The 18,705-nt window shown below is 42.4% G+C and overlaps 1 protein-coding gene across 2 annotated transcripts in view; it reads left to right on the top strand.

Annotated features, from left to right (window-relative positions):
* Positions 1-504: 504 nt before the first annotated feature.
* The window catches only part of clmna (calmin a), a 56,874-nt gene continuing 38,673 nt past the window's right edge, over positions 505-18,705 (top strand). The window contains exons 1-2 of one of the 2 annotated variants that reach the window (XM_086126917.1): positions 505-865; positions 10,252-10,313. In XM_086126917.1, the coding sequence (XP_085983043.1) occupies positions 781-865; positions 10,252-10,313 (147 nt within the window). In that variant the 5' untranslated portion in view covers positions 505-780. The remainder of the gene's footprint in view (positions 866-10,251; positions 10,314-18,705) is intronic. The other variant, XM_086126918.1, reaches the window with a different exon arrangement.

Raw genomic sequence — 18,705 nt, 5'->3', positions numbered from 1 at the left:
TTTGGTGCCATTCTCAGTGTTTCGTGAAAACTGAATTATTATTATCCCTTACTTTTTGTGAAAGTTTTTGAAACATGAATATTGACAAGTTATTTAGTAAAATAAAGCAAAACATTTATGCTCAGGGCACCAAAATGGCGAACACCGGCGAAAAATAGCTAGCTAGATAGACAAAACGGTCACATTATAGAGAAGATAAAATGCAAAAGATTGATTAAAGAAAATTATTTGTATTTTATATGCAATAATATCAGAAGGCGATTACACATTTATATAGTTTCAGAGTCATAACGGCCCTCCGAGGGAAACTGTCAGACAAAAATGAATTTGAGGCCCCTGGATAAGATTCTCCGCGTACTAACACCTATGACAGAGTGGGTGTACTCTGCGTTTTACTGGAATAGGTTTCGGTTTTGTGGGGTGGGCTGGTTCTTCGAATGATGGGCGGGACTCGCTCTGATCGAGATCCATCCCTTCCTCGAACAAACCAACCTGGAGCTTGAGCTTCGTTTTCCAAACTACGCTGTCGTCTCCATGGGGACGCACTCACGCAGAGAGCTGGCAACCACCTCTCTGCCAAGAAGCGAAAACTAAGGGAACACACATAACCACTCACTCTCAGCCACCATTGTCTGTTTACTGAGTGAAAATTGTTCCGCCATCTCAGCCTGTGCATGAAGGATTGAATGGCTCTCTGTCGACTAACTGGACAATAGACCGCCTGTTCGCTTTTCTCTCGGTGTATTCCTTCCTGGGTGTCGGAACTTGCCAGTGATCTTAATGGCTGGGCACGAGTGGGATGACTGGTTCGAGAGGGAGGAATTCATCGGACACATCAGCGACATGCGAGTGCAGAACCTCCAAGGTAAGAGATATCCCGCAGCTTCTCATTGTGCAGCGGACTACATACAGCCTTAGATAAATCATTTCACTACCATAGCGCATACCTGTCAACTCATACGGTTTAGCCATAGTTCATACGGATTTTGTGGTGAATCTTACGTATATGGCCGTATCGCACAAATCATACGGATTCTGAAATTTTCCGTTTTTTTTCTTCCCCTAACAGGTAGTTCCGTTTGCTTTTGCCCAGAATGGTGCTAGTCTACTCGAATGCTTTCATTTCCGGCAACTTTCCAAAAAAGTAACGCAGGAATACAACTCTGAACACAGTAATGCTACTAAGTAGAATGATGATTAGACATTAACCAGACATTGTATTATGGAGATCTACAATAAATATCATTGAAAATTTCGTGGGTTTTTTTCTGCCGTTATTTAGACATATAAAATGCTTTGGTATGTTATAAGGATTTTTTGCTCTTTATAAGGATTTTTTTGGTAGTTTATACAGGTTGGCGCTCCGAAAAGTTGACAGGTATGATAGCGGTAAAGATAAATATCGAAGCTGTGTTTTTACCTTCTCAGTACAATCGGCCAAATAAAACAATCTACGGATACTCGCAGAAATGCACTTGCGAGTGGAACTTTTGCTTTTAGTAGAAATAGGTAAAGTATAAATGTATACTGTATATTCGTGGTTCAATCGTTGATTTAAAAAATCGACCATATGTGGTTTATCAGTTTCTAATAATGTAGCAGCACAACTGTTTGCATCACTGTATTAAATAAAAACCAAGAAAGTGATTTTCATCAACTTGAATGCAGGGTGTTTTAAATCGTGACTTGAGTTTCGGCCCAGTTTATACATATATACAGTACCTGTGTATATATATATATATATATACAGTTGTATACACACACACACATACACACACACACGCACACACAAACGTACGTGGATGCGTGTGTGATGTGGATGAAGTGGGAGTGTGGTTTTAAGCTACTTCTCCAAACCTTAATTTGGTCTGGTTTTCCCTTTCAACGCGTTATATCAACAGCAACTTGACAGCAAACAAACATTCTTTACTTTATGGGCTGAATAAAGTATCTATCTGGGGTGGCAGGTTGATAGACTGGTTAGGATGTCCACCTCACAGTGCCGAAGTCACAGGTTCGAATCCCGCCCTCGAATTCCTGCGTGGAGTTTGCATGTTTTCCCCGTGCCGATGTGGGTTTTCTATGGGTGCTCCAGTTTCCTCCCACATTTCAAAAACATGCATTGTCGGTTGATTGAATACTTTAAATTGTCCTTAGGTGTGATTTGAGCGCGGATGTTTGTTTGTCAGCATGTGTCCTGCGAATGGCTGGCAACCACTTCAGGCTGTCCCCTGCCTGCTGCACAAAGACAGCTGGGATAGGCTCCAGCACCCCCGAGACCCTTGTGAGAATAAAGCGGATCGTAAAATGGATGGATGGATTGATAATAATAAAAATAATTACATGAAATTCTACAAAACAACAGCGACACCCCTGGAGTCATTGCACGGACCCTAATGATTATCAAAATATCCATCCATCCATCCATTTTCCGAACCGCTTGATCCTCACTAGGGTCGCGGGGGGCGCTGGAGCCTATCCCAGCCGTCTTCGGGCAGTAGGCGGGGGACACCCTGAATCAGTCGCCAGCCAATCGCAGGGCACACAGAGACGAACAACCATCCACGCCCACACTCACACCTAGGGACAATTTAGAGCGTCCAATCAGCCTGCCATGCATGTTTTTGGAATGTGGGAGGAAACCGGAGCACCCGGAGAAAACCCACGCAGGCCCGGGGAGAACATGCAAACTCCACACAGGGAGGCGGAATCGAACCCGGTACCTCTGCACTGTGAAGCCGACGTGCTAACCACTGGACTACCGGGCTGCCCTATTTTATCAAAATATTTTAAACAAAACAATATGGAGCTCTCAGTGATCACTGCTCAGCCCGAAAAATAATACCAAGAGCTTCGAGTCCTGCTGAATCATTGTCTTCATATCTCTTAATTTCTTTGATCACAAACTTTTCTTGCGCCTTATAAAGATGCTGAGGTTTTCTGACTGTTACCAGTCCTTGCAGCATTCTTGGAAAGTCCTGAAGCATCTGATAAGTGGCTGGGAGAGTTGAAGGATGGAAGAGCCGCGAGTGCTTTAAAGCAATGGCCCAGAGGCTCTTGCGTAACATGATGAGCCAGAGAGAGTGGGAGTGCATTTCCCTCTGCTTTACTGTGCTCACTCTCTGAGCTGAATGTTCCTGTTCCCACAACCCACACAACACACTGTTTTGTACCTCTCACGCTTGCACTCACACGCATACACACACATGCATATACATGCACAAACACAATCTCTCGTTGCCTCATGCCTCATTGCCTCAAAGGGATGTGTGTGTGTGTGTGTGTGTGTGTGTGTGTGTGTGTATATATATACTGTATATATATATATAGAGAGAGAGAGAGAGAGAGAGAGAGAGAGGCAGAGAGAGAGAGAGATCTAAGAGTCATGAGTCATGGCATCAAGTCTGGGTAGGAGGTCATCAGGTGCACCCAAGCATCACAGCAATGCACCATCCCAAGCATACAGTTCGTGCCTACCAGCTAATGTTTACATGGCCTGTGCAAGGGACCTGTGCAAAGTCTGCTTGCATTTCCATGCTTTCCGCTTGATCACTTTGGGGCTACTTGTTCAAATGATTCAACAGGGTTTTTTTTTTTTTTTGCATTGCCTTGTTTTTGATAACATACCACGCACAATGGCTGGCTCCTCCACGTCGCTCTGGAAATAAAATAGCTTCATCTTCGAAAGTCATGGCTCCTCATCAGCTGCGCGTTTAGCTGTATGTCTGGTCAATTTGTCACGTAATATCACAATTCTCAATCATATAATCACAATTATATAATTATATTGCCCTTTGGAAGTTAATCGACAGGGAGTGGATTGGTTGATTGAAGTGTGATCTACAGGGTCATAAATGAGATGATGTCTTGAACTAGACACAGCCTCTCAATATTTGCAAATAGACCTTTCAAGTCACCATCAACAGCCAGTTTGTTTGACGAAACGGGGTTCGTGAGGGGGGTCTAACATGTAGCGGACGATTTTAAGTAGTGCCGGATCATTGGATCGTAGGATGATTAGCTCAGCCGTTTGAACGTTGGAGATATAGGTACCGGAGACAGCGGCCATGTCTATCGGTTTCGTGTCAATTGACAAGCAACTTCGGGAGACCGCTAGGTTGTACCCCAAAGGTAGCTTACAGTTTTTTGCATACCGGACCCAAACATCATAGCTTTGTAATGCCATAAGCCAGCCAACAATGCGAGCTTTTGTCACGACTCCATCTCCAATGAGTTGGTTATCTAAGGTGACCGGATGTTGGTTAGTGTTAAGGGGACCTTTTTGGCAACCAATGTTATCTGAAAAAATGTTTTATTGCCCAAACCGTGGACAGCAAGGCTTTTTCACAGTCCGAGCATTTTAATTCGTGGTCATTGAATGTTTTGCTGACGACACGTTTTACTTAAGATAAGATAACCTTTATTGTCCCACACTGGGGAAATTTGCAGTCTACAGCAGCAAAATTGGGGGGAGAAAATAGCGTGTTTCATTGCACAAAATAAATGTTTCAGAAAAGAACTGTACACAGTTCAATATAAGTGCAATATAAAATAAAGCATTAGCAATATATTTGTAGAATAAATACTTACTAATAAATATAATTGAGCAAAGCTCTGTTTAATTCCCAATAAAATTATGCATCAGCTGTAGCAGAAATTGTAAGCTAATTTACTTTTGGTCAGACGTCACTCGATCACAAGAGAAGAGGGTAGCCGCGAGGAGTGTGGCGTCACAGAGCATCAGGAGGAGGAAAAGAAAAACATGGGAAAGTCCATCCATCCATTTTCTGATCCGCTTTGTCCTTACAAGGGTCGTGGGTGGGGCTGGAGCCTGTCCCAACCATCTTCAGGCAGTAGACGGGGGACAACCTGAACCGGTTGCTCGCCAATCACAGGGCACACAGAGACGAACAACCATCCGCGCCACACTCACAGCTAGACAATTTGGAGTGTTCAATCAGCCTGCCATGCATGTTTTGGGAATGTGGAAGGAAACTGGACTACCTGAGAAAACCCACACAGGCAAACAGGAGAACATGCAAACTCCACACAAGAAGGCCGGAGCTGGAATCAACCTCTGCACTGTGAGGTCGCCAGGCTAACCACTGGAACACCGGCTCGGCACATGGGAAAGTAAAGTCCAAAAATCAAGTTCAACCAAAGAAAAAGATTGAAAAGATCAGAGTGTTTTGCTTGCCCAAGCGGTGGTGACAGTGGATCCTAGGGGAGCGTCCCTCGAATGCCCAGCTGCTCAACATGTGTGAATAACTCCTCAACCCAGGTGGCCAGCAAGGTGACGGCGTTACGGAGCTGCACAAATGTGGCCTCTTGCTGTCCCACCAGTCTCCCTTGGCTAGCCAAAGTTTTTACAATCTTATCCAAATCCAGGGGATCCATGGTCATATTATTCTCGTATGATCTGGAATAATCCGGATCGGTGTAGATCCCACAAGCATTGACAGAGACAAAAGCTTTATTACAGAAAGCGCAAGACCGACAAAGTAGAGATTAGGTTGCTGGTACACAGAACCAGGTAACACAAAATACAAAAGAGCCCGAAGAATTAAATAACATTAACACTACTTACAAAATCTGATAAACTATGACATGAACATGAGCGGCATGAACAAGGTTATGAGCATCTGGAGAAAAAGAGTTGTGAGCAAGGCCAATAATCCGACAGCAAATTGTCGGCGTGGCAGTCTTTAAGTAGTCCATTGATGATAACTCATGGCAGGTGCGGTGATGGAGGATATGCCCTCCACTCCCACTGGAAACTGAAAACCAAAACAAAAAAGAACCATCACAAATTAAGATATCCTTTTATTTATTTGTCCCACACTGGGGAAATTTACAGACTCCAGCAGCAAGAATGTAGGCAGAAAGAAGAAAGAAGAAAAAAACAAACAAACACCGTTCAATTAAGTGCAATATAAATACAAAATGCATAAATCGCAGTGCTATTTACAGTTGTTTTCCACATCATTTAATTATTATTAATATTATTGTTGCTATTTTTTATTCAGCAGCCTGACAGCAGTCGGTAGGAACGAGCGTCTGTATCTCTCCTTCTTGCAGCGCGGGTGTAACAGTCTCTGGCTGAAGGAGCTACCTAGTGCTGTCAGGGCGGGCTGGAGAGGGTGGGAGGGACTGTCCATCATAGCTTTTAGCTTAGTTAGCATCCTTCTGTTGCCCACCTCCTCCAGAGTGTCAAGGGAGCAGCCCAGGACAGAACTGGCCTTCCTGACCAGTCGCTCCAGTCTCTTTCTGTCCCGGGCTGAGATGCTGCCTGACCAGCAGACAATGCCATAATGGATGGCCGAGGCCACCACCGAGTTATAGAAAGTCTTAAGGAGCGACCCCTGAACCCCAAAAGACCTCAGTTTCCTGAGTAGGAAGAGTCGGCTCTGTCCTTTCCTAATCAGGGTGTCCGTGTTTGTAGACCAGTCCAGTCCATGAGCATAAGCGGAGTAGAAAATGGATGGATCTTACGTTTTGCTTTTTGGTGGGCAGAGTGTAAGAGCCATACACACACAGACCAGCGTTTTTATCTTGTTAAATGGATTTTATATCATTGAAACTAACATTGTATTGTACAATATTGTGTCCAATGTTGCCCACTCGACATCCATTGCAGCCTGGTCATCCTGGAAGGGGGATTCTCCCAACTGCGGCCCATTCTCAAGATTTCTAATTTTTTCCCCAGATGTTTTTTTTTTTGTGTTTCTTGGCCCTCCTGGGGGTTAAGGCCAGGGGATGCTTGTCAACTGTGGGCATGTGAAGCTCTTTGAGACTGTTTGTGATTAAGGGCTATATAAATAAATGTGACTTGACTTGACAGACCGGCTCTCTGTGGACAGCTAGTGCACTCCCTCGACATTACAGCACTTTTAATTGTGTTTGGAGCAACAAGGAGACGTAAACAATGTCCAAACAATCGGAGTAAGCCAAAAGATACTTCTAAAATATCTTAAATCTGCCATGCCAAACGACTTAAGTCTGCCTTGCCTGATATACAGACACCTTACTGAACGGAATAAGTTGAGAGCCCTACAGTGAGGTTTGCAAGTGGGACTCATCCAAACGATGTAACTTCAAAGTTTAATGAGTGTAAATTATTTGATGACAAGCAAGCTTCTTAGCCTCTGGGTGCATTCAATGAGGTCATAAATTAATCATGCAGTTTATAGATGAGACAAGTCTCACACACACCTACCGTATACCTAACTGCGTAGACTCATCATTTTAGCTTGCTTGTGAAGTTTGACTATTTCTAAAACAAATAAATACAGTGATCCGTCGCTACTTTGCGGTTCGTTTATCGCGTCAGTGCATCACGGATTTTTTTAAACATATAAAAAAAAATATATACAGTAAATATATATACAGTAAATATTCCCATCCCCGGAATTCTATGGAAAGGAATATCCTTCACCCGTAATAAAAACCTATGTATTAACGTTTTGACTACGATATTACGTGTTACCGGAACTTTCGTAAGAGGAAATTCCACTACCCGTAACCCGGATGGAGGTGTAATGCCGCGGGAGCTTAAATACACGCAACGCCCACCCGATGCGACGGAAAATACACAACCCTGAAACAAGTTTTCACTTTGCGGTTTTCGATCATCAGATTCTAAACGACGACGAGTTTTTATTGCCGTGCGTTTTACTGTAATTGTGAATGATTTTAACTTTATTCACTTACGTCCTGGAGAACGCGGCACTAGCTTAAAAGCAGCACCCACTCGACATGACCGAAGAAACGTGTTCGCTTCGCCGTTTTCATTCATCAGATTCGAAACGAAGACGTGTAAGCGACTTTTTATTGGCATGCGTTTTACTGTAATTGCGAAAGATTTTAACTTTATTCACTTACGTCGTGTAGATCATCGCATCGAAACGTAGAAGAACTGTAACGACTGGAGCGGAGCGAGTGAAATGCATCCATTTGAGCGAGGCTGGACACAAAGTTAAAAAGATCCAGCAGACACTTGGAGTCGGAAAGACGCAAATCTACGAAACTTTAAAAAACAAGGCATCGATTCAACTCCTGATGACAAGCCACCATCCAGCAAGGAAGCAATGCAAATGGCAACAAAAATCCTTCAGTATCCACAAGAATTACCAGACATCGGTGATCAACGGGACACTTACTTGCAACTAGCAAGAAAACTGTATGACACGCAGGCAAACATTGTCATAAACCAAAGAATGCATCCAACAAAACAATCCAAAATACACATTTTTTCCCAAGACAGAAAAAAATAAACATTAAAATACTTTACGTATTTTACTGTTGTGATTTTTTTGGGATACACCTGTATTGCAGTTTTTGTTATATAAACAGTTTTTGGACAGTATATTTTTGTATTTTATTGATTGTGTTGTTACACGTGCATTTTGTCAACATACTTGCAGGTTCATAAAGGACATGTACCATGCTCATTTCCTAAATGAGGAATTTCTGTTATCAGGACAGATTGGACAGCGCAAACACGAGTCTGTACTAGAGAATATTTACTGTATATATATATATATATATATATATATATATATATATATATATTAAGATATCCTTTATTTGTCCCGCAATGGGGAAATTTACAGTCAGAGTTCAGAAAGGAAACCACAAGGTAGGGAGAGGGAAAAAAAACCACGCTCTAACTATCCTCTTCTGAGGATAATTTAAGTCCAGGATAAAAAAAAGACCCTAGCACATAAATAAGCATATGACAGTTACAACAAGTCACAAGACATAACATGTAATGAGGGGGGAGGATGAATGGGAAGGGGGGGGGGGGTGACCGCAACGCGGCCCGTCCAACCAGCTGCACAGTCCGCCGTGCGCTCCGTAGATCATTCCACGTCGGGTAGGGGGGGGGGGGGGGGGGGAAGAAGAGGAACGATGAAGGCGGTGAGGATGAGGATGTGTATGCGCGTGTGATTGTCTGGTTGTGTATGTGTATGCGTGAATAGGCCGCAGCTGCTTCGTCAAGGTCTGCTCATGAAGATAGTCCCGGCTTATCAGTCCATGGCCGAGAAGGAGGGGGGTGATGGTGGGGGCACTAGCTTCCGTGCATACTTTCCATCCAGGGGAAAGGGGTCCAAATAGCGTTGTTTGTTTTGGAGGGACGGCCGCCAACAATTTCAGGTGGCCTTGAGTCCGTGGCTGTATCCCTTCACTGGCGCCGATCAGCCAAATCCTCAATTCCTTTTCGAAGCGAGAATTCCACTTCTCCCTGTTGTTGTCGATCGTACGGAGACGCTCCAGAACTGCAATTGCGGTTGAGCTCAGTCACCGCTTGAGTCTGAGTGTTGGACATTCGCGCCAGACCATCGAGAATGACCGGCAGCTTCTTCACTTTCAATAAAGCCGCTCCCGTCGGTTGGATTTTGCGATAGAACAGGAAACTGCTCACACCAAACTGCAGCATACCTGCTATCAGAAGGCCGATAATGTAGATGTCTTCCTCCTCCTCAACGGACAGTATTGACAGGCACACCATTCTCCGCTTCCTCCATGGATCTAGGGCATATCCGGCAGCAAGTGTCCCCGGAGGGCAAGCAGGCTCCCCACTGCCTGCTCTTTCCGTCGAAAAAATTTTGTCGAGAGACCAGCCAACTAATTCCATGGTTTGTTTTTTAGGATGAAAAATACGGCAGAGGCTAGGAGAAGACAGCACAAGGACAGCACATAGACTGAGTGGCGAGCAAGGGGGGGGGGGGCAAAGCAAAAAAGCGTCCGCCTTCGTCGAGAGCCAAGCAGAAAAAAAAAAAATATATATATATATATATATATTTTAATATACATGGAGTACAGTACTGTATATGTTGCTCTATGTGACTTGCTGTTGTTTTGAGGTTTCTCGCGGACCGTTTGCGGACTTGAAAAAAAAAAAAATTTTTATTTTTTTACCTGTTGATGTTACTTGACGGATTTTCGTTTATCGCGGGTGGTTTTGGTCCCCATTAACCGCGATAAATGAGGGATTACTGTATTGTTTTTATAGTCTAGGAGATTTTGGTCGGTTGTACGTCACTATATTTGATGCAGCTTTCAATATCGACCTAATTTGCAGTATTGAACCACAAAAAAAAAAAAAATACGTATATATATATCCAATATCGTAACAATAATTATCATGCCTTCTTAATATATATTGCAAGGTAATTATTGCCTCTTATTCCAGTAATTCTGAAACAGTTTGGTTTTCATAAAAATCTTTTGTCTTCGTCATTGTTGCAGTTGAGAGAGAAGTGGTTCAGAAGAGGACCTTTACTCGATGGATGAATCTACATTTAGAAAAGGTTTGTTCATGTGTTGACGTCAATGTAAACATAAAAACATCTGTTTTTCACACTACACAATTTTATAACACTGTCCAGAAAAAAAAAATCAAGATTTTAGCCCCACATGGATGAATGGACAGACAAATTGAACTTTATTCATCTTATGTGCCAACTCAGATTGTCACAGCAGCGATATTTAAAATTTCACCAAAGAAGCAGCAACCATTTAAGTGAAAAATATACAAATACAGTGGTACCTCGACTTACGAACGTCTCTTCATACAAAATTTTCAAGTTACGAAACATCTCAACAGGAAAATATTGCCTCTTGTTACGAAATAAATTTCAAGATATGAAAGATGAAAATACAGTATGGCCTGCTACTCGCAGCTCCAACTTTCCTGAACGCAACAAACATACTTAGAGCTGCTCTGCCATTGGCTATTACCGAGCATCTTCCTGACATCCCATTGGCCAAGAGGGACCTCTTACGTATGTGTCAATGTTTGTTTTGTTTATTGAACATACTGTATATTGAACATACAATAACAGATTAACAAAAGTGAAGGCAAGCAAAAATTATCAAAGGAAAAAATAAATAAATAAAAACATACATCATCACAGTTATATGTTCAATGTGTGTAAATAGATTTGTGTCGATGCAGCGAACTTGGATCAGTTCTTGCCAAAACGGCAGGCAAAAATCACCCCTGAGAGAGAACATGGACTAAAGGGGGGGGGGGGGCAAAGAGGACACAGTTAAAAGTTAAATGACCATTATTTTTATTCTTTACTCTTTTCTTTGTTTTTTAGTGAAGTTACGCTGCGTAACTTCACTCAAATAAGTAGTCCTAAGACGGGTGGTCATGCACTGCAAGAGGGTATTAGTTCACTCCACTTATATTGTATGTGTCATGGATCTGTTTGTCACCAACAGGTGGCACTGTAGGGCTCGTGCTGAAGCTGCACACGTGTTGGTCATTGTGTCATTAGTTTTCTGTTAAAGCACTCCCTGCCCGACCACTCAATGTCGGGTCATTGTTTCTGTCAGTGTATTTTGTTCGTGTTTCTGTTCGTGTTTTCTGTTCATGATTGTGCGTTACTGCCACGGATTTTTGTTTGTATTGCTTTCACCTTGTTTTTGCGTCTGCCATGGGTTTTTGTTTGTTACTTTGGTTTCGTGTTGTTTTTTAGGACTTGGTTTTGGATTTAGTTTTTTCAGTGTTTTATGAATACATTTTGTCAAGTTCACCTTGCTCCTCCCTCCTGCCTGCTTTTTGAGGTCCTCCACCGCCTGCGTTCATGACAGCATGAACATTGAATGAAGGTTAATGATGCTTTGGGGTAGCACCAAGCAGAAAAGCATTTACAATGTCGCAACTTTTCTCATTACGCTGGATTACAATTTACACTAAAACAGTTTTTTTCCCCCTTTTAGATTGGTTAATAAAAAGTAATAATCTGTAATTATCAACATTGACTGATATGAAATATTTATGCATTGAATTCTTAAATATTAAGCACTATATGTTAAAATAAAATTACCTAAATTGATCCTTTTTTTTCTCCAGGTCCTTATTTTCAATAAATAAACATTCAAAATACGGTATTAATAGACCAATATGAAATACTTATATCGTGACATACTTTTCAGTCATATGGCCCATCCCTATCTTTGTCAGATTTTTGGTCATGTCCCTGAATTAAATGGAAATCAATAAATCAATTGATTTGTCATGTCCACAGCAATCAAATTGATATCTTGACGGCACATTCAGCCTCCCAATTTTGATTTTAATGCTTGGTTGAGCAAAAACATAACTTTTAAGGTCACTCAGATTCTGAAAACATAAATTATACAAGGTTGATTGATCAAATTAAATTATACATCATAAGTAGTAAATACAAAGTCATACATCTGATCATGGGCAGTTGAAAATTGAACACTTGGCCACTGAGAGTCATTGAGGTTTGATTGTAAAGTTTGGCAACAAAATAATGGACAGACCTGCAGTTCCACTCCTTCACACATTGGGGATGAATGAGCTGACTGACTGATTTTTATTGGGTCCTGTTGTGGGTAGGACTTATTGTCCATTTGCAAGGATAACCATTGCTGCCATTATCCTCTCCCTGGCAATTTGCGGCCAGATGGCACCCCAGGACAAAGCTGTTCATGGTCAGGAGCTGAGATACTGTTACCCAAGCATTCTCTGAAAAAAAATGGTTCCTCCAAAAAAGTCTCCTTTGGCCTTTTCTCTACAGGGCTTGTTTATACCGATCATATGAACACTACGCGTAAGCAAGAGCCTGTTACCGGTTTGATGGCATACCACCATTTTGTCACCGTTTTTTAAAACCTCCACAACTTGCAATAGCCGGGACGTCTTTCTCTCTCTCCCCCCACTTCCACCCACGAGTCTTCAGTCCAACAGGGCACCGGCAGTGTGCAGCCTTGTGTCATTGTGAGTGCCACATGAGTCCCACGTCGCTGCTAAACACATTGCAAACAGCCACTTCCTGTTTCAAGAGATTCATTATACTGTATAAATAGATTTGAATAGTTTGCTACCGAGGGAGATAACGTTGCTGATTAGCATGGCTACTATGTTAACATCAAATAGTTTACATTACATCACAAAATGTTTTATATGAGTCGCTCGAGGTAGGACACGAGCAGTGAGTGAGCTTGAGGGCCTGTCAACAAAATGACAACACGTTACTCATAGCGGACTTCATTTTACCTTCTATGTATTTGCCATCCCGTCAGTAAGAATGGTTCCTCTTAAATATGATGCACGATATCAACACGAATCATAACTTAACAAGCATGTAGCATTAAAGGCTCCTTCATTTGCCTGATCCGACTGAATCAGGCAAATGAACACAGAAGTGGAACACGTTTTACCTTATTCGGTGGCAGCTTATTCGAAATGCTCTCACACTGGAGAACGCTTCCTGGATGGCTCCATCGGTCAAAAAGTCCAAAAGTCTGAATGTCAAACAACAAATTGCTATTCCGAACGTACAGTACGTGTAGAACAGGGACATGTTGCGGTGATTCGGCTGACTTAAATGCACTCAGTTTCGCGCCAAAGTATCAAAGCTCCACCTATCAACCCGAAGCAGTCAACTAACTCGGTCGGAATGATACAGTCAAGTGGTTCAAACGTCATCAGTGACGTCACCTGAGGCAAGCTCCGTCCCACTACTTCACTATAAGTCCGCTATCGAGTTTGAAGCGTGCTTCGGAGCTTCAGTGTAAGCGGGAGCATCACTAGGGATAATTTAGAGCAGGCATGCCCAGCTCCGGGCCTGGAAGGCCGCTGTCCTGCCTGTTTTCCATCTCTCCCGGCTGCAACACACCTGATTCAAATAAGCTGATCATTTAAATCAGGTGTGTTGCAGCCGGGAGAGATGGAAAACAGGCAGGACAGCGACCCCTGAGGACAGAGTTTGGCCACCCCCGATTTATAGAGTGTTCCATTAACCTGGCACACGTTTTTGGAATGTGGTAGGAAACCGGAGTGAAGGGAGAGACTCGATTTTGCTAATTGCTATTGCAGCAAGTGCATTTTATCTGTCCATTCTGTGAATCCAAACATCCCTTATGATGAGTACAATCAATGGACAGCATTTTCCCTTGCCTTGATGGGGGTCACCAGGGCCCCTCCGTTCGAACCAGACCTGGAGGTGGGGCTCTCAATGGTGAGTGCCTGGTGGTCGGGCCTTCATCCATCGAGCCCGGCCCAGCACAGCCTAAAAAGACAATGTGGGTAGGACGCTGTGTGTGACTTCGAGGGTGGCCGAAGTCAGGGACCTTGGCGGTCTGATCACCAGCTCTGTAAGCTGGCTCAAGGGATGTGGAATGTCACCTTTCTGGAATTGTAGTATTACCACAACACACTTAGGAAGTGTTAATGGTCAATGTGTTGTGATATTCACATTAGTGCTTGTAGCTACTAGCTGCCTTCTTTACCAATGCACTTGCCTCATCCGACTTTGGCTGTCAGGCCGACTGGTGACATATGTGACCATTCTGGCTCCTGAAGAACCATTTATCATTTGTTTTCTGTTTCTATAGTTACGGAACTGCTTTATTTGTTAAAGTAAGTTTGTTATTGTGAAATGCACACCGGATGAACCTGTTTGACGCTGTACGGAGAAGCTCCGAAAGATGGACTGCAGCTTCACGTTCTAAGCCAAGCGCTGCTAGTATTATGTAAAGGTTTGTTCACCGTGAATTTACATTTGAATGACGTTGCAATTCTTTAGGGTTAGCGCATTAGCTCGCGAACGTTAGCAATACAAGCATAGTCACACATTCGGCATGTACCAGACAAGTGGGGCGCATTGTTTTGCCACGTTTTACTTTGTAACAGCATGTAAGTGTTTTTATGTGTGTGTTACAGTTTTACACCTTCTTGACTCGCCTCAACTGTTAATAAATTGCAAGAAACCTCAACAGGTGTGGTCATTGAAAGAGTTGTCTGTCTGTCTAGCCGCAGCAGGGACGTGGCAAAGGCAGAACAGCTTGTCTTTTGGGGCCCAAAGCAAACAGCCATGCCAAATAAACTTCCCTTCCATCCCCACCACTTTTTATTTTTATTGTATTTTTTTTGACAAAAGTGACGTATGTAATTTAGGCCACTTTGTCCTGTTTTGGAATTTGTTTTATGAGCTGACATCTTAAATTAGCCCACGTGTGTTCTCTCAAGTTGTGTTTTTGTGTTTTTCAGTACAGAGGTTGGTAGGTGGTTTGTTCTGCGACACACCTGCCTCTTGTTTTCAATATGCTGTTCTAAAAGGGCAGCACAGGTGTCGGATTTCTCACTTGCTCAACTCTGTTGCTCAACTGTGTTTTTGTTGTGCTGTAAATACTCTGTTTGAGTTTGAAGGTTTTCCAGGCTTCCGATTCTCATGCGAGTACGTTGATTTGTGTTTTCAGTTGTGCTTTTGTTTTCCCATTTTTATTAATCTCGCTTGCTTTGTTTACAATTTATTCCTTGCGCTTTACCCAGGGTTTTTGTTGTGCACATTTTTTGGGAAGTACGCAAGTATGCCAGTGATCACTCTTAAGCAATGGTGATTGATTAGTATCACGATTATTTAGGAATATTGAATCGAGCGCCATTGTTGAAGGCATGTCATGGAAAGCCAGCTCGCGTTAACGCCATAACCTCAAAGTCCCTCCCTGCATTACCCAAATGTTACAACGGCGAACCACCAGTTAAACTTAACTGGTGATCAACTAAACTAATGATCACAAATGCTCCCATTTTTTTTTTGATGTGCTGATAAAAATTCCATCCAGTCGCAGAGCGCGAGTTCATGCTTTAATGCTCCTACCGGTCCAAATAGTCAAGGCACTCCAACTCCCTGTCCCTCTGTCAGACTGCACACATAAGGTGGAATGTGTGTCATATTAAATCCTTCCTGTATAAATTAAATAAATAAACATACAAGTCTGGATGTTTACTTTGCCACGTTAACGGCCATCCTATTTAATGAGCGCTATTTGCTTTTTAAAGGATGGCTTCCCATTCAGCAGGCTCCCATTCAATGAGGCGCTCATGACCCACTCTGCATTTTTTGTAACGAATACTGCGCGCTTGTCTATTTTCAGTTGTACATGTTGAATTATAAATACGGCTGGTACTACAGTTGTGAAATGCAATATATATATAGGCGGTTAGGTCTCCAATTATTACTAGTATAAGGCAATATCTACCTTAAAACGTGGGAAACATTTATTGTGTGTTGTTGGTTGATTACGTGGATCACTCATGTCATGTAACGGGTAGATGCTTGTGATTGAATATTTGTATTATCATTTGTAAGACACTCAACCTTTGTGGTTGATGGGCACATGACATTAAACATTGACACCTCATGTGTTTGGCAAGATGTGACGTACATTCAAATACAGTTGGACATTTCAAACTCAAACACACACAAAAAAAACCCCTTAGATGCAGTAAACATTAATAGCTATATATTTCAAAATGAATGGAGGCTTTCGAACTAATTTTAAAAGCTGACATTTTTACAAGAATGATGGGAATGCTATTTTACTTAACTACAATTAATGGTTGTGAGATATCCGGTCAGTCATCGGCACCAGTGGGATCCTGTTCCAAATACTGCACTCGGGTTTGGTAGATGAGAGACACTCAAGAATCACCTTGCATTTCTTTTTTAAATTGACTTTATTGACAGTTTCGCACAAAGAGCTATTAAACAGTATCCATTCAACCTAAGCCTTTCCTTTCCTACCTTTCCTTCAGGTGTGATCTTTGTTTCTTCACAACGTGCTCTAGTGAGGGTACATTTTTGGAAACTGAGGGTACAAATTAGAAAACTGTGAGTACAGATTAGTAAACTCAAAACGTTTCCGGAACAGAATTGGACTGTCCAAATTTAGAGACAGTTTAATATATGAAAAACTATTAATTTAACACAAAAGCGGCATGTAGCCGACAAAGTACAAATAATGACGCTGGTAGGCACACTAGGAAAACCCCCCAAAAGAAACCATAAGCGCTTGCAAAAGGACGCTTGCAAAGGAAAACGTACAAAGGAAGATAGCTTGTTAACAAAAAGACAAGATTTCATTTTCAGTTGTGAAAATACCAAAACCGAGAGTAATACCAAACATCAGAAAACTACTTAAGCAGAACGGAGAACCAGAGTGTGGAGCAACATCGAGAATGTCTAGAAAACTGCATAAGAACATCGGCAAGGTGACAGTCAATTGTCGTCTGTGCTGTCCTTAAATAGTCCATGATCCCAGTGAGTCACAGATGTGCAGCGGGAACGACGAAACACCTCTGCCGCCTGTTTTCTCATACCGTGGAACCACAGGGGCTTCGTACAATATCAATCAAAATAATCCCTTTTTTTCCAGAGAATCACCAAGCCCTACTGACAGTAACATTCATATTAATATCCATTTAGAGCAACACATTTAGAAAAAATAAAATACACAATGGCATATAAATTAAATTAACACAGGTGAATTATCTCGAAGGGCAGTGGTTGCTTGACTGATTACCGCAGCAGGAGGGAACTCTGGTTCCTCGACAGCCGTATCTTGCCTGTTTTAGATCGCTCTCTACTCCAACACACCTGATTCAATTGATCATGATCATTTCAGGCTTCTCCAGAGCTTGCTGATGATCTGATCATTTGAATCAGGTGTGGTGAAGTAGAGAGAGATCCAAATCAGGCAGGATATGGCTCTCAAGGAACCGGAGTTCCCTACCCCTGGGTTAGCGCGTCCTCCTCACAGTGCAGAGGTGCAGGGTTCGATTCCGGGTTCAGCCCTCCTGTGTGGAGTTTGCATGCTCTCCCTGTGCCTTCATGGGGTTTCTCCGGGTACTCTCCTTTCGTATTCCAAAAACTTGCATGGCAGGCTAATGAAACACTCTAAATTGTCCCTAGGTGTGATTGTAAGTGTGAATGGTTGTTCGTCTGTGTGTGCCCTGCAATTGGCTGGCAACCAGTTCAGGGTGTCCCCCGCCTACTGCCTGAAGAGACAGCTGGGATCGGCTCCGGCACGCCCACGGCCCTCGTGAGGATAAGCGGATCAGGAAATCGATGGATGGATGGATGGATGGATGGATGGATTTATCTCGAACTTTATATTGACTAGATATGTCTGTCACATCGAATTTACATACAACTTGTCACACAACCAACATCTGTGGTGAATTGTCTTTTCTTCACCTGGCCTTTTATAAAATCAAATTGTTATTCAGTGGTGATACGTATTATGAAGGAATATGTAGATTGATTGTAATATGCCTCACTCAAATTATCCTCAAATGAGGGTAGTTCGAGCGTGTTTTTTTTTTTTTTTTCTCCCTCCCTTGTTTCTTTCTGACTTTCGGGTTGAGTGAACGCTGGCGCGTTTTGGCTGCCGCTGCTCAACCCGTATTGTTTTGTGTTTTTTGTTATTGTAAAGTGTCCTTGGGTGTCTTGAAAGGCGCTTATAAATAAAATCTATTATTATTATTATTATCTCCACTACTTTTTTTTTCACTCCACACCTGACCCTTTGCTTCGCTGCTTTGCTTTCTCATTTTCAGTTGCCATCTAGTTTTCACTGCATTCTGCTTAGAATAGTACAGTACACTTATTTTCCTCATTAGGAGAGAAAAAAAGCTGTTTGTGCTGAACTGAATGAGTTCTATGGACATACCCAAAACAGTCGAACCGAATGGTTTGGATGGTTTTCAAAAACAGTTGCACCTCTAGGAGGCATCTATTACTATACATCAGTGGTTCTTAACCTTGTTAGAGGTACCGAACCCAACCAGTTCATATGCACGTTCACCGAACCCTCATTGGTGAAAAATAAAAATGGGATTTTTTACAAATTCAAGACATTAAAAAAACACATTTATCT

Source organism: Hippocampus guttulatus, chromosome 13 (assembly GCF_054856545.1).
Source record: "Hippocampus guttulatus isolate MCC_2025c chromosome 13, RoL_Hgut_1.0, whole genome shotgun sequence".
Taxonomy (NCBI): domain Eukaryota; kingdom Metazoa; phylum Chordata; class Actinopteri; order Syngnathiformes; family Syngnathidae; genus Hippocampus; species Hippocampus guttulatus.
This window is presented reverse-complemented; position numbering and strand designations above follow the sequence as displayed.